Source organism: Eptesicus fuscus, chromosome 4 (assembly GCF_027574615.1).
Source record: "Eptesicus fuscus isolate TK198812 chromosome 4, DD_ASM_mEF_20220401, whole genome shotgun sequence".
Taxonomy (NCBI): Eukaryota; Metazoa; Chordata; class Mammalia; order Chiroptera; family Vespertilionidae; genus Eptesicus; species Eptesicus fuscus.
The window spans coordinates 104,264,645-104,278,896 of record NC_072476.1 but is presented as its reverse complement, the minus strand read 5'-3'; the positions used below and the strand labels follow the sequence as shown (position 1 = coordinate 104,278,896).

Sequence of the window (14,252 nt, the reverse complement as noted above, 5' to 3'; positions counted from 1 at the left end):
CGTTAATCCCTCCAAAAAGCAAATGATAAATTGGGGGCTGAAAAACCACCAGCCAAAAACCCCACTGGGTACTAAGAAGGAAGCAATCGGTTAGAAAGGCCCAGAGAGTGGACGAGGGCCATCTCTGGAACAAGAAGGAGTCGCCTCGGCCCAGGTCAAGTGGAAACAGGTTGCATCCTGCGTCAGGTAACCACGTTATGGAGGGGGCAAGAGATTTTGTGGCCACGGGAGAGGTCAGCAGGGTGCTCTTGGGGACGATTAAGCGATGTGATCTCTGTGAAATAGACTTACACGTAGCACTGACTGAACAAGTGTTTGCGTCCCGAGGCTGAGGCCTGGAGGGGGGCAGTGACTCCCTGTCCGCAGGAGCTTTCCTTCTGGTCTGTGGAGGGGAGCTGGCTCCAGGCTGCTCGAGGGGGGGCGGGGGCGGGGCATGGGCGGGGCTCCCGGGAGGCGGGGCTTGATGGGGGCGGGGCGTCGCGTGACCCTGAGTCACGTCACGAGCGGCGCCGGCGGCCATGGCGGGAAGCGAGCCACGCAGCCGGTGCGGGTCCCCTCCGCCGCCCCACAGCGACTGGGGCCGCCTGGAGGCGGCCATCCTCAGCGGCTGGAGGAGCTTCTGGCAGTCGGTGGGCAAGGACCGGGCGGCGTCCCGCGCCTCCCGGGAGGAGGCGGAGGAGGAGCCCAGCACCCTGACGCGGCTGCCGGTGAGCGTGGCGCGGGCCGCGGAGACCCCAGGGCTGGGAGGGGCGCCCCGTCCGGGCCACCCGGGAGCCGGGGACCTCCCCGCGCCCCGCTGTCTGCCCGGTCCCTGCAGCCCCGGGAGCCACAGTGGACCCGACACGCCCAGGCGGTGACCCCGGCTCCGCAGCGGGGCCGAAGGTCCCAGCGACACACCCTCGGGAGCGCCCTAGTCACCTGCCAGGTCGCCCGCAGTGTGTCCGCCCAGACAGGCCTGGGACCGGGGCGCCCTGGACGGCCGGGGAGGGCGATGAGGGCACCCGCCTGGGAAGGCATCCCGCCGGTGTCCTCGGCATCTCGCCCAGGCTCCGCGCCCCAGACGCGTGCGGCCTCCCGCACTCACCCTCCCGGGCCAGGCTGTTGCCTGGGAATTCACTTCCCGTGGAAGCGAAGGACCCGCAGGCCGCAGGATCCCACACGGCGTTTGTTGGTCGATTTGTCAGGGAGATGGAGACAGTCTCAGAAATTATTAAAATCCCTTCTCCTGTGGGCTCTTGACACCTCCCTCCGACGTCCATCAGGAATTGAGAACGGCGGGCTCGGAATGCCTCCCCGGTTACCCCCGCCCCCCCACTCCCCGGCTTACACCCCCACCCCATCCCACCCCACCCCCCACCCCACCCCGGGCACAGGTCCTTTGAAACAACTTAATAGGTTTTACAGAGGCACTCAGATGACCCAGATAAAATCACTTGGATGTGACCCAGGGATAAAATCAGAAGTTTGCTTGAGAAAGGTTTATTTTGAATAAATAATTTCCCTAAGTAATATACCCCAATGATGGTATGGCAAAATACCCATGGGAAGAAATGAAAGAAACTGTTATTTTGCTTGAAAAATGGTTGGTTTCAGTGTATCAGAAATTAAGTGTTCAGTTGGGATTCTCTCCCGATGGCAGGCAAATAACTTCAGAATGATCGCGTTAGGGGAAAATAGCGATTGTTCAGTTGATCTTTGGTTTTCTAGTATAACAGGTCTTCGTTGATTTGTAATCTATCCTGATAGATTTCATTAAGACACTGTTCAGTTGACGTTAGGTTTCCTAGAATGATGATGATGATTTTTCTCATTTATTACCAGAAAACAGTTTTCCGAGATAAATTACAACCCCCTTTCACCTACTTGCCGCTTTCCTCTGTTTCAGATTGACGTACAGCTCTATATTTTGTCATTTCTCTCACCTCACGATCTGTGTCAGCTGGGAAGTACAAGTCATTACTGGAATGAAACTGTTCGAGATCCGATTCTGTGGAGGTATTTTCTGTTGCGGGACCTTCCTTCGTGGTCTTCTGTTGACTGGAAGTCTCTTCCAGATCTGGACATCTTAAAAAAACCTATATCTGAAGTCACCGATGGTGCATTTTTTGACTACATGGCAGTGTAAGTATCTAGTTTTATGAATTAAAGAGAAGATATTAAATTTGACTATATTACAAGTCAGTAGCCCCACCACTAATTATTTTCATAGATTTTGGGTCTTAGTGTCCTTTTGTGAAAATTGGGGTTAAGTTAAATGACTTCCTTCATTTTGTTACTTCCCTGTGATGCCTGACCAGAGTATTTGGGTAAATATACATAGTTCATATGGCAAGAAGTGAAACTCTTCTTTAAATTTTCATTATCTTTAGAACATTTGTCATTTTGTTCAGTAGTAAATACTTTCCATATCCAGAAAAGGAATGGCCAGAGATCAGAAAGCAGTTCTTTGGCAAGGAGAAAACCATTCTCAAGGTTCTGGGCAATAGGATTTTCTTACTAACCCAAAGCATTGACATTTTGCAATATAATGTAGATGAGAGAATTAATGTTATTGAGCAACTGGTCCCACAGCCAACCTAGCATCAAGTGTATCTGATGCTGTGAGACCAAACTTGCCCTAGGGATAGTAACTATCTTTTGTGAGCAAATAAAATGATTTCTGACTCTTACAACCCCAGGTTGATTGTTGTTGTTCAAGTACTGCAGTTGGAAAAATTGAAATTCAGGCTATAAGTGGCTTATATAACTAATTAAAGTAGTAAGGCTTGGCCTGACCAGTCTAGCTTCAAATTTGATTTTTTTCCTTCTTGAATTATAGGTTCCTAAATAAACATGATTATCTTATTAGGTTAGTAATTGTCTTAACCAGCTTGATTTAGTTAAAGGGCTTTGGGTTTTATTTTGATTGGGTAACTTTATTTTCATTTTCAATAACATGTGGAATTGCTGGTTTAGACATTTATAGCTATTAAAAGAAACTGAGTTGTTTTTATTTTTATGTGATTCTTAGTTTGCTAAGTTATCTGTAAGGAATATTTGAGCCTCCCTTTATATTTAACACTTACTGAACTGTTACATTGGAGGCTGTGAATAAGAGTACGTAAGAAACTTGGTTATATATTTTTTAATCTATAGGAACATTTATGCTGACTGTCTTCAGTGCAGTGTTTCTCAATCTTGGTACTGTTGACATTTTGGACCAGATGTTCTGGGAACTGTTGATGTTTTGAGGCACTTCTGGCTTCCACCCACTAGATGTCAGTAGTACCACCTCACTAACCCCCTGCAGTGATAATAGAAATGTCTCTAGATGTTGCCAAATGTTCCCTGGAGCTTGGGGGATGGAGGTGGGGGGGGGGGGGGGGGGGGGGGGGTTTGTGGGGGGAGGGCGGTGAGTAGCAAAATCTCCCCCAGTTGATCACTGCTCTCTCTATGTAGTGAATTTTAACCATTGAAACAGGTGTTAGACCAAATGTTCCATGAGAGAATCTAAATGAAAGATTAGAAAGTAAGTAATGATTCCTGCGGAAGATTTTCTCAGTTTCTGGACCACTAGTGCTCCCATAGCACCTCATGCTTTGTCCTGTCATGGCACTTGGCATACATACTATAATGATGTCTGTCCCCCACTGCCCTCCATGAGAATGGGAACTATATAGTCATTGTATCCTTGTATCTAGCAAATTCTCAATAAATTATACATTGTTGAGCGAATAACTGGCTAAGTTTTTTTCTGTATTAATTTTCTAATTGTGACAATTTCATACAGCTATAAAATGTGCTGTCCATATACAAGAAGATCCTCGAAAGCTAGCCGTCCTATGTATGGAGCAGTGACCTCATTTTTACACTCATTGATTATTCAGAATGAACCCCGATTTGCTATGTTTGGACCAGGTTTGGAAGAACTGAATACATCTTTGGTGTTGAGCTTGATGTCTTCTGAGGAACTTTGCCCAACAGCTGGTTTGCCTCAGAGGCAAATTGATGGTAATTTTCCTGTTAATCTACAGTACATGATAAGTTAACACTTTTGAGTTTGATGCTAATGTTAAATAGAAAGAAATTCATTTTTTAATTAACTATTTGATGTGATGAAATATAGCAGTGATTTTTAACTGGTGTGATGTGAGAGTCACACTGGTGTGTCACAAGAATTTTTAAAACATGCAATATCTGACTCTGTAGTCTGGGACTACACTGACCTCTTTTCCCTTAGAATGTCAAATAAAATAATGACAACAGCCAACATAATAATAGCCTCCTGGTGTGAATGAATCAAAATTATACCTATTTTTTGTCAGATTAGCAAAAAATATATTTTTGGTTGCTGCAGAATTTTAGTAATTACTTTATATGTGCCATGACATAAAAAAGGTTGAAAATCACTGAAATATAGTAATTTGGTTAATGAGAGCCCCCCAGGTGCCAATGGACTGAAAGAATTAATGTACTTTTTAAAAGAGGTAAGCTTCCTGTTATTTCCTAAAGTTTATGCAATCCAGAATATAAGATTATGTGAAAGTAAATTAAGTAGCCAAGGTGTTATATTTATACAATATTTACTATATTTTAAAAGAATGTTAACAGCAAAAACCATTTGGCTCCTATCTGCTATGTGCAAAATACTTTCACATACTGTATATTGAAATTTCAAAAATGCTTAATTTTCACCTTCCCCTTCTTTCTATTAAAAAAAACAAAAACAGAACCCAACAGCAACCATGTAGTTAGTTGGTAAACAGAATATATAATAAATATAAATGACAATATAATCTAGCTTTACTTATTCATTTATTGAGAGCATCTATTAGATGCTAAAGATGCAGATATTTAAAACCATATCAAAAACCTTTGTCCTGAAGATACTTGGTCTAGGATGGACAAAGACAAATGCACAGGTGATTTGAATATGATGCAATTAGTTCCCGGGTAGAAAATTTAGGGTCAAAGAAGGCACCACATTGAATATGATGCCTCACATGGTCATTAAGATGAGTAGGAGTAGGCAGTCAAAAAAAGACAGGGTAAAAATATTCTAAGCAGTGAGAACTACATTTCTAAAAGCACAACACCCTGGGTGTGTATGGCACATTTGAAGTAGCTCTGTGTGTGTACAGTGTACAGGTGAGAAGATACTTGTGTGCCATGCTTAAGCATTTGGAAGCTCTTGAAGGATTTTAAGCAGAGGAGTGAGATGGTCAAGATTGCATTTAGGAAACTCAATCTGGCTCCTAAGTGGAAAATTGATTAGGAGGGGTTATACAGACATGGAGATCCATTAAGAAACCACTAATCCTATATACTAAAAGGCTGATATGCAAATTGTCCCCTCGACCAGGAGTTCAACTGGGAGTTCGACCAGGGGGCAGGGCCGGCTGACCAACCGCCCATGGCCCCTCCCTGTGGCCGGCCTGGCCTGATTGGCCCCGACCAGGGTGGGCCGGCCAGATCCCACCCATGCACGAATTCGTGCACTGGGCCTCGAGTATTGTGATAAAAGTATGAAGGATATAGAATTGACTGAATGTGTAGAGATAGATGCCTGCTATACCAGTAAGTAATCCATTTGTAGCTCCATTAGGCCAGGAATCTTGTCAGCTTTTTCTTAGCTCGATCTGAGGTATCAGGCACATAGTAGGCACTCAATATATATTTGATGCATGAATGAACAAGTGACTTTGTGGATTACTTTATGCATCCAGATCTCAAGAGCAAATTCTGGGCTAGAAATCAAGATTTGACAATCATGGAGTCCATGTGGACTTTGAAGTTTCTGAGGATGGAGAGGAAGATTGTGAACCAGGTGCTGACATCTTCAGAGAATGTTTGGAGGAAGGGATTATCAAAAGGAAATTAATAAATTGCAAGGTCAAGGAAGGAGAGATGGGACTATAGCTGAATGCTGTGTGTGTCTCAAAGAGATGGAATTTTTCAAGAGGGTTGGTGAGTAATGGTTAAGACACGGCATTGGGGAGTAAAGAGAACATTGATCCTACCTCTTTACCCTGAGATGTGAGAGAATAAGCAGCCTTGTTACATGAGAGTCCACAGTGAGAGAAGTGGCACCTAGGGGCAGGCTCGTTTCAGGGAAAGACATGAGGTAGAAGGGACGGCTCAAGAAGAGGTTGGGGACATGGGGAAATTTGTTGATTATGAAATGGCAGTTTCATTCTCAAGACAGCAGCTGGAGTGATTGTTTGAAAATGCCAATTTAATTATGCCTGAAACCTTGCAAGATCAGGGAAGACTAGAAGGAGGGGTCACTGGCAAGGATATGCGTTCAGAACAGCCTAGAGATCATATTGGGCTGAGGTTAGATGTGTTGAGAGGGAAATCTCGAAGTTTCTGATGAAAACAAAGATCATGGTGGAATTCACTTCTGTGATCTCTGAGGTTGGGGGTTGTGCACCAGGCCTAGTGGCCAGAGGACTCAGGTCATTTGGCTTGGGATGCTTGCAGTGCCAGCCACCAAGATCTCTGTATGTGTGGTGACATCAGAAGGTGTGGCATGGCTCAGCTTATTTGGACAATTATATTGGTTATAATGCAGGGGTAGTAGAGACCAGATTATATTAATGCTTTCTTTGTCTGAAGGGAGTGTCTTTGAAGGGAAGAGATACAATTATTTAGGCATTTTTTATTTTTTAGAGGGAGAGGAAGGGAGGAGAGAGAAACATTGATGATAGAGACACATTGATTGGCTGCCTCCTGCATGCCCCCTACATGGGATAGAGCCCACAACCCCAGTATGTGCCCTGACCGGGAATTAAACCCTGACCTCCTGGTTCATAGGTCGACACTCAACCACTGAGCCACACTGGCTAGATACTAGGCATTACACTGTTTAGAAGTGATTGCAGAAGTCCAAGTGAGAGATGATGGCAACTTAAACTAAAGGGTGGGAGTGAGGATGGAGAGGGGTGGACAAAATCTAAGAGGACATTTATATAACAGAAAGAAGTGGAGCCATGGGAGAAGAGAATGCCCTTTCTAAGAAGCAAGAGGGGAAATGAGCCCCTGCGTGTTAACAGCCAAAAGAAGGAAGAGGTTTAGAAAGAAGGACAAATAACAAAGTTGGATGATTCAGATATAAAGTTGAAAGAAGCTAGTACTGTTTAGCACCTGCTATCACGCTAAGCGCCCAGTCAGTCACCGGTGACTGACACTATACTTTCCGTCCAGAAGACAAAACAGGCTGGGCGCTTAATGTGCTATTTACCAGTCATTCTAATAGTTTCACATATGTAGTCTTGTTTAATGCTTACAATAATCCTAAAATGTATTATTTCTATACTTCTATAACAAAACTGAGGCTCTCAAAAACATGGCTATATATAGCCAAGTCAAGATTCTAAATCAAGTCTAATTCCAAATTTTAGTATCTGCCATATTTTTTCAATTTTCTAAGTTGCCATTGATGACTCCTCATCAATTTAAAAACAGCTTTTTGTGGGGAGGGTGGAGCCATTTCATTGAATGTACTAGTATACATGGAGTGTAAGACAAATGAGAAACATAAAAATATGTAAATGAGTCTTAGTCTTGAGGATAAATAGTAGTAGTTGTTATGATGCAACTGCTGCTGATATGATGATAAAGTTAATGAAGATAGTGATGATATGAAAAGGAATGTTATAAGCCTAGCAGTTCTTTTTTTAAAATATATTTTTATTGATTTCAGAGAGGAAGGGAGAGGGAGAGAGAGAAACATCAATGATGAGAGAGAATCATGGATTGGCTGCCTCCTGCACACTCCCTACTGGGGATCAAGCCCAAAACCCGGGCATGTGCCCTGACCAGGAATTGAACCAGGACCTCCTGGTTCATCGGTCAACACTCAACCACTGAGCCACACCAGCCGGGCAAGCCTAGCAGTTCTTTGTCTGTTTTTATTACTAAGTGAATGGAAATTGCAAGCAGCATCTTTTTCAACACGAACATTCCATTAATTCAAAGCTTTATATAAGTTGTAGAATTTTAAAGTTCTGGGTAATGTTTTTCAATCTGATCTTTTGCTGTCTTTATTAATGACTTTTTTTTGATAACTGTAATTTTTCCCTTTAGGTATTGGATCAGGGGTCAGTTTTCAGTTGAGCAACCAACATAAGTTCAACATCCTGATATTATATTCAACTACCAGGTAAGGCTTCCTACTTGGTGACTTAAGGACTGGAATATTTTAAGGGGATGCAGCCTGTTTAATGTCTGATTATGTTTTATGTTTCCATATTTTCTTATAGAAAGGAAAGAGATAGAGCAAGAGAAGAGCATACAAGTGCAGTTAACAAGATGTTCAGTTTACAGAATGAAGGGGATGATCAACAAGGAAGCCGATACAGTGTAATTCCACAAATTCAGAAGGTGTGTGAAGTTGTTGATGGGTTCATCTATGTTGCAAATGCTGAAGCTCAGAAAAGTAAGCATTATTGTATATTCATTTTAAAAGCACTTGCTTTTCAAAGCAAATAAATATTTTTTAGGCTTCACTGTGGCTTCTTAAGAATATGATGGTTAATTTTATCAATGTGATCCTATGACCATTATTTAATTAACAGTGGGTTCTCAAACCTTGATGTGTATTAGGATCACTTGGGAGCTTGTTAAAAACAACTGCCTGGTTCCTACCATGGTGGATTATGATTCATAGATTTGGATTGTGTCTTGGGATCTGTTTTTTTGTTGTTGTTTGCTTGTTTTTAACAAGCACTTACAGAATTTTTATGCATACCAAAATTTAACACTATAGCTATATGGTACTATTTATTGTATGCTTCTGCACTTTTTGTTATTGCTATGTTTTTTTTAATTTCTGGCCCTATTCAAATAATTTATGCAGATAACTGGAAATTTTTACCTTTGTTTTAATTACCCAGATACAGAGATGTGTGGTGTGGAATGTTTACTTTAATTAAGTAGATTAGTTGAGAACACTCTCTATATATTCTGAATAATTGCCATTCACGGTGATATATAGGTATGAAATAATAATATTTTGGGGCTAAAGTCAGTGTTTAATTTCTCCCTCAAACCCGTGTGAATAAGGAAGGATATGAATAATATAATGTATTGTTCTCACTCAGAACACAGTAGCAGCAGCCCATTCTTTAAAGAATTTAAAGTTTATGGTGCACTAAAGTTAACAATAAAAATAAAAGGCAAATCCATCTTAACTACTGACTAGTTGGACTTGACCTACTGCATTAATGGCCTACCAAAAGAATCATGTCTATTTCTAGGAGTAAATCCTCTTTATTACAGTCTCTACTGGCTCTATATAAAACATCTAGCAATAAATTAAAATTTTATAAGTCATACACAAAAAGTAAAAATGAAATGACCCATTATCAAGAAATAAAGTAATCAGTGGAACCAGACTCACAGATTGCCTGGATGTTGTCACTCTCAGAAAGGGACATGATTAATATGTTAAAGGATTTAGTGGAAAAGGTAGACAATATATGTGAACAGATAGGGATTTTCAGCAGAGAGTAAGAAGCTATTAAACGAGTAAAATGGGAATGCTAAATATAGAAAATAAGATAACAGGTGAATAGTTTCTTCAACTGACTTTTTGGCGAACGAAACCTTCAGAAAACTGAAAGATAGCTCAGTTGAAATTATCCAAATTAAAACACAAAGAAGAAAAAGAGAAGGAGTGGGGAACAGAGCATCCAAGAGCTGGGGGAACCTATCAAAGGAGAGTTAACTTTTTCTTAAAAGGCTAGATATTAAATATTTTAGTTACATGAGCCATATGACCTCTCATAGTTACTCAACACTACTGTTACAATGCAAAAGTAGCCATAGACAATTTGTAAATTAGTGGACGTGGCTGTTTTCCAAAATAATTTTATTTATAAAGACAGATCCACAGGAATGTAATATGCCAATCCCTGGTCTAACATATATGTGTGTAATTGAAGTACGAAAACATGAAGGGAGTAAGAACAGGGATAAAGAAAATTTTGAACAGATAATGGCCTATATTTCAACATTACTGAAAGACTACAAGCCACAGATCCAAGATTCCCAGAGAACTGTAAACCTAATAAATGAAAAATACATCTAGATATATCATTGCTAAATTGATGAAAACCAAAGGTAAACAGAATATCTTGAAGGCAGCCAGAGCAGAAGGAAAGATACTTACAAAGGGCCATAGGTAAGGACAAAGACTCCCTGACAGAATTGCTGCAAGCTAGAAGGCAGTGAAGGTAAATCTGTACAGCAAGCATGTCAAACTCGCGGCCCAGGGCCGCATGCCTCGTTATTTGGCCTGTGTTAGCCTTTGAGTTTGACATGCTTGCTGTAGAGTATTGCAAAGGGGAGGAAACCTTATGTCCAGCAAAGAAATGTTTTAAAAATGTAGGCAAGATCAAGACTTTTCAGATAAAATCAGTGAAAATTCATTATTAACAGATTTGCACTAGAAGAACTATTAAAGGACTCTCTTTAGGCAGAAGAATATACCAGATAGAAAATTGCATCTACAAAAAGAAATTAAGAACCCTGGGATGAAAACAATAAAACTATATATAAATTTTTTTCTAATTTTAAATTCCTTATAATTATGTAAAGGAAAATAGTAACAATGTATTGTGGGTATTTGATATTTTTAAGTAAAATATATACTAACAGTACAACAGCATTGAAGGGAGGAAATGGAAATATACTATTGTAATATTCTTCTATAAGTGAAATTGTATAATACTATTTAAAGGTAGACAGTTATAAGTTAAGAATTACATTGTAAATCTTCGAGCAACCTTTAAAAAAAGTGTAACAGAGGTATCTTATCTAATAAAGAGGGAATATGCTAATTGACTGCCCCGCCCTCAAAGATGGTGGTGCCCACAGCCAATAAGGAGGGAATGTGCTAATAGACTGCCACACCCTCAGAGATGGTGGCCGCCCAGTCCCATCAACCCCGGGGCCCCCCCTCTCATGCGCCTGCTTCTGGAGTCCCCCAGTCCCTTCAGCCCCGCAGCTGCCCAGGGCCGGCCCAAGGCGCAGCAAGCCTCAGATGGCAAAGCTGCCCATGGCCACCCGAGACTCAGGTAACCAGGGCCGGCGAGGCTTGTGCTGCTGGCAGTGGCAGCAGCAGAGGTATGATGGGGCGGCACCTTCCCCTGATCACTGGGTCACCTCCCGCCCCTGAGGGCTCCCGCATTGTGAGAGGGGGCAGGCCGGGCTGAGGGAGGCCCCCCGCCCCTGCGCTCCAGTGCATGAATTTTCATGCACCGGGCCTCTAGTAATTAGATAAGCCAGTAGTGAAGATAAAATGGAATCATTAAAAAAATTCAATTCAAAAGAAAGAACAAGAGAGACAAAGGAACAAAGAACAGGTGGGACAAGTCAAAATCCAAGAAGTATATGATAGATTTAAATGTCCCATGTTCATAAATTCATTACATGTTTGTTTTCTATGGGTATATAACAAATCACCTCCAACCTAGTGGTTTAAAAGAACACCTGTTTATCAGCTCATAGTTCTCTGGTTAGAAGAATCTCATCCCTTTTAAGGACTCACCTGCTTAGGTCAGGCTCATTGAGGACAGTGCCCCTAATAGAACAATACAGCCCAGTGATGACAGTGATATCCCATTATATTTGCAGGTTCCTCCCACTCAAAGGGGGAGGGTTTATACAAGGGTGCAAGATATTGGGGATCGCTTTAAAATTCTGCCTACCACAAAATGTCAGTGATTTATATACTCCAGTGAAAGGCAGAGACTGTTTGCATAAAAAAGCTAGACCCAACTATATGTTTAAATTTTTGAAATTAAGGACTTTGAAAGGGTAGTGATAGCTACAGAATTTGTGAGAGGAAAATATCTATATCAATGTATTTTTCTTTTAAATTATAGAGACATCTGAATAATACTATGATTCCCCTCCCCTCTGATTTCACCTAAATGTGTATCCTTGCAAGGCTACCTAATGTAACTTTATGACATATTAATAAATGAACAAAGCAATAGAGGCAGTTTGTTATGTTTGGGTCCTGGTAATTTTTTTGTTTCCTTGTTCTGTTAATTTTTAATCTAATTTAGTTATTTTAGAAACTATTGCAAGTAATGCAAATTAAGAGTTTGACTTCATTCCTTAGGACATGAATGGCAAGATGAATTTTCTCGTATTATGGCAATGACAGACCCAGCCTTTGGATCTTCAGGAAGACCAATGCTGGTTTTATCTTGTATTTCTCAGGCAAATGTGAAAAGAATGCCCTGTTTTTATGTGGCGCATGAGCTAGGTCTGAATCATCTAAACCACCCATGGATGGTAAGGTCCTATCTTCTCTGGTGAGAAAAATATTACTTTATTTTTCAGTTTTTTATTTGATTTTACTCTTTCCTACTCATTCTCTTTAATGAAACAGAACAGTATTCTAAAGTTAGTTTTAATAGCTTAATTGATGTGAGATATTTTGGTTGGTGTCAATAGTCTCAGCTGATCATTTGTTCCTACTTGTCTCCTCTCATGGATACAATGAATAGTAATTGGGGATTTTTTTTTTTTTTTTAGATGCCACTATCTTGGTTTTTTTTTCCCCAGCATTTTGCTTTAAGGGCCATCAGAAGTATAGATGCCATCTTAGAGTTTCTAGCTCTCCAAACTTTATTTTAATCATGGAATCTTTTCATCAAATGAAACCTTACATGAAAGCCCCTAAGTCAAGCTGGCCGCAAGTTTGACATGCTTGCCCTAAGTAAAATAAAGGAAAATTAATATTGGAAATGCTTTTGCTGAAGAATTTAGAGGATTTTCTTCCTTCCTTTCTCCCCCTATCCCTTCCAAGGAGCTCTGGAAACTGGAACACAATTTGAAAGCTACTAATAAAGGTGTACCTTCCTAAGGGGGGGGTTAGACTTACCACTAGGAGAAGTGGCAGTCTTTTTTTTTTTTTAATATATTTTATTTTTTACAGAGAGGAAGAGAGAGGGATAGAGAGTTAGAAACATCAATGAGAGAGAAACATAGATCAGCTGCCTCCTGCACACCTCCTATTGGGAATGTGCCCGCAACCAAGGTACATGCCCTTGACCGGAATCGAACCTGGGACCTTTCAGTCCGTAGGCCAACGCTCTGTTCACTGAGCCAAACCGGTTAGGGCGAAGTGGCAGTCTTAAAGACATGTTTTTGCAACAAGACGTCACATTTATCAGTTGACAAGCTGGGTTCATTCAAAAATGTTTTTGTTTTCAAAGTGGATCTTTTGGGGGAATTATTTTTCTAATACATACAAACAAGTCATGGAAATGGTAGATCTTCCTATCCCCAAGGATAAATAATAAGCCTTATATTGGTAAATTAAAAGACATGAGATGGTATTTTTATCTAACCTGTCTAGAAGACAATACTTGAATGATTCATCCAAAGTTTATTGGGATATATTTAGTCCTTTTTTTTGGTGTCTAGAAAAATGTCCGTCGTCATCGTAAGATGTTGGACTCCGTTTCTTACTGATAATGGTCTCTTTTGTTTGCTCCTAGGTCCAGGATACAGAGGCTGAAACTCTGACGGGTTTTTTGAATGGCATTCAGTGGATTCTTGAAGAAGTCGAATCTAAGCATGCAAGATGATCCTTGTTTTAGACCTTGGGAACTGAAACCATTTGAAACTTGCTGCTGAGGTTGTGATGTGAATATTTGCTCCGTCAGCTCATTTTGTCCTGCCTTTTTGCAGATGGGCTTTATATTGGACAGCTGAAGCTGCTGTGTTTTTAATATAATTTTTGCTTTTTACCTTAAATCAATTATAAGAAAAAGTTTAGTGCAAGCATTTAGCCCCAAAATAAACCTTGTAAGATTTTTTTTGATAATTTTTATACTTTCTGTCTTTTAAATATTAAATTCTGGAAAAAACAAGTTTGTGCATTTCTCATTCCTTGTGGATTCTGGTCTTTTCGGTTCAAAGATTTCCCTAGTGGGGAATAACATATTTGCTAAGCTTTCTATAAGCTTTCTGTAGGTCCTTTTCAAGGGTTCTTAATGGGTTATCAGGAAGTGAGTTTTTTGTCTATTTTTAATGAATATACTGCTTAAAGACTGGACTATTCTGGAATTGCATTTAATATTATAGCTATACAACTTGCATTCTTTTCTGAAACAGTGGAAATTAACTTTATATCATATTTAATATTAATTCAGTGAAAATAACTTCCTGGAAGTTCTTGATATTTTCAAATAACTGAAAGCTCAGTTCATCTCTAGATGTAATGCCAGAGGGCTCTGAAACATAAGTGC

At 40.6% G+C, this 14,252-nt stretch overlaps 1 protein-coding gene across 5 annotated transcripts; it reads left to right on the top strand.

Moving 5' to 3' along the window:
* The first annotated feature begins 494 nt into the window (after positions 1-494).
* On the top strand, positions 495-13,874 carry FBXO4 (F-box protein 4). Of its 5 annotated transcripts, none has more exons than XM_028131289.2 (7): positions 495-707; positions 1,886-2,121; positions 3,770-3,990; positions 8,068-8,143; positions 8,244-8,364; positions 12,214-12,288; positions 13,500-13,874. In XM_028131289.2, exons 1-7 carry the CDS (start codon positions 519-521, stop codon positions 13,587-13,589), a joined length of 1,008 nt encoding a protein of 335 aa, XP_027987090.2. In that variant the 5' UTR covers positions 495-518; the 3' UTR covers positions 13,590-13,874. The 5 variants fall into 5 exon arrangements, with proteins under 5 accessions (XP_027987090.2, XP_008153828.2, XP_027987089.2 ...); XM_008155606.3 differs by having other exon boundaries at positions 8,244-8,419; positions 12,113-12,288; XM_028131288.2 differs by having other exon boundaries at positions 8,244-8,419; positions 12,113-12,308.
* Positions 13,875-14,252: the final 378 nt, after the last annotated feature.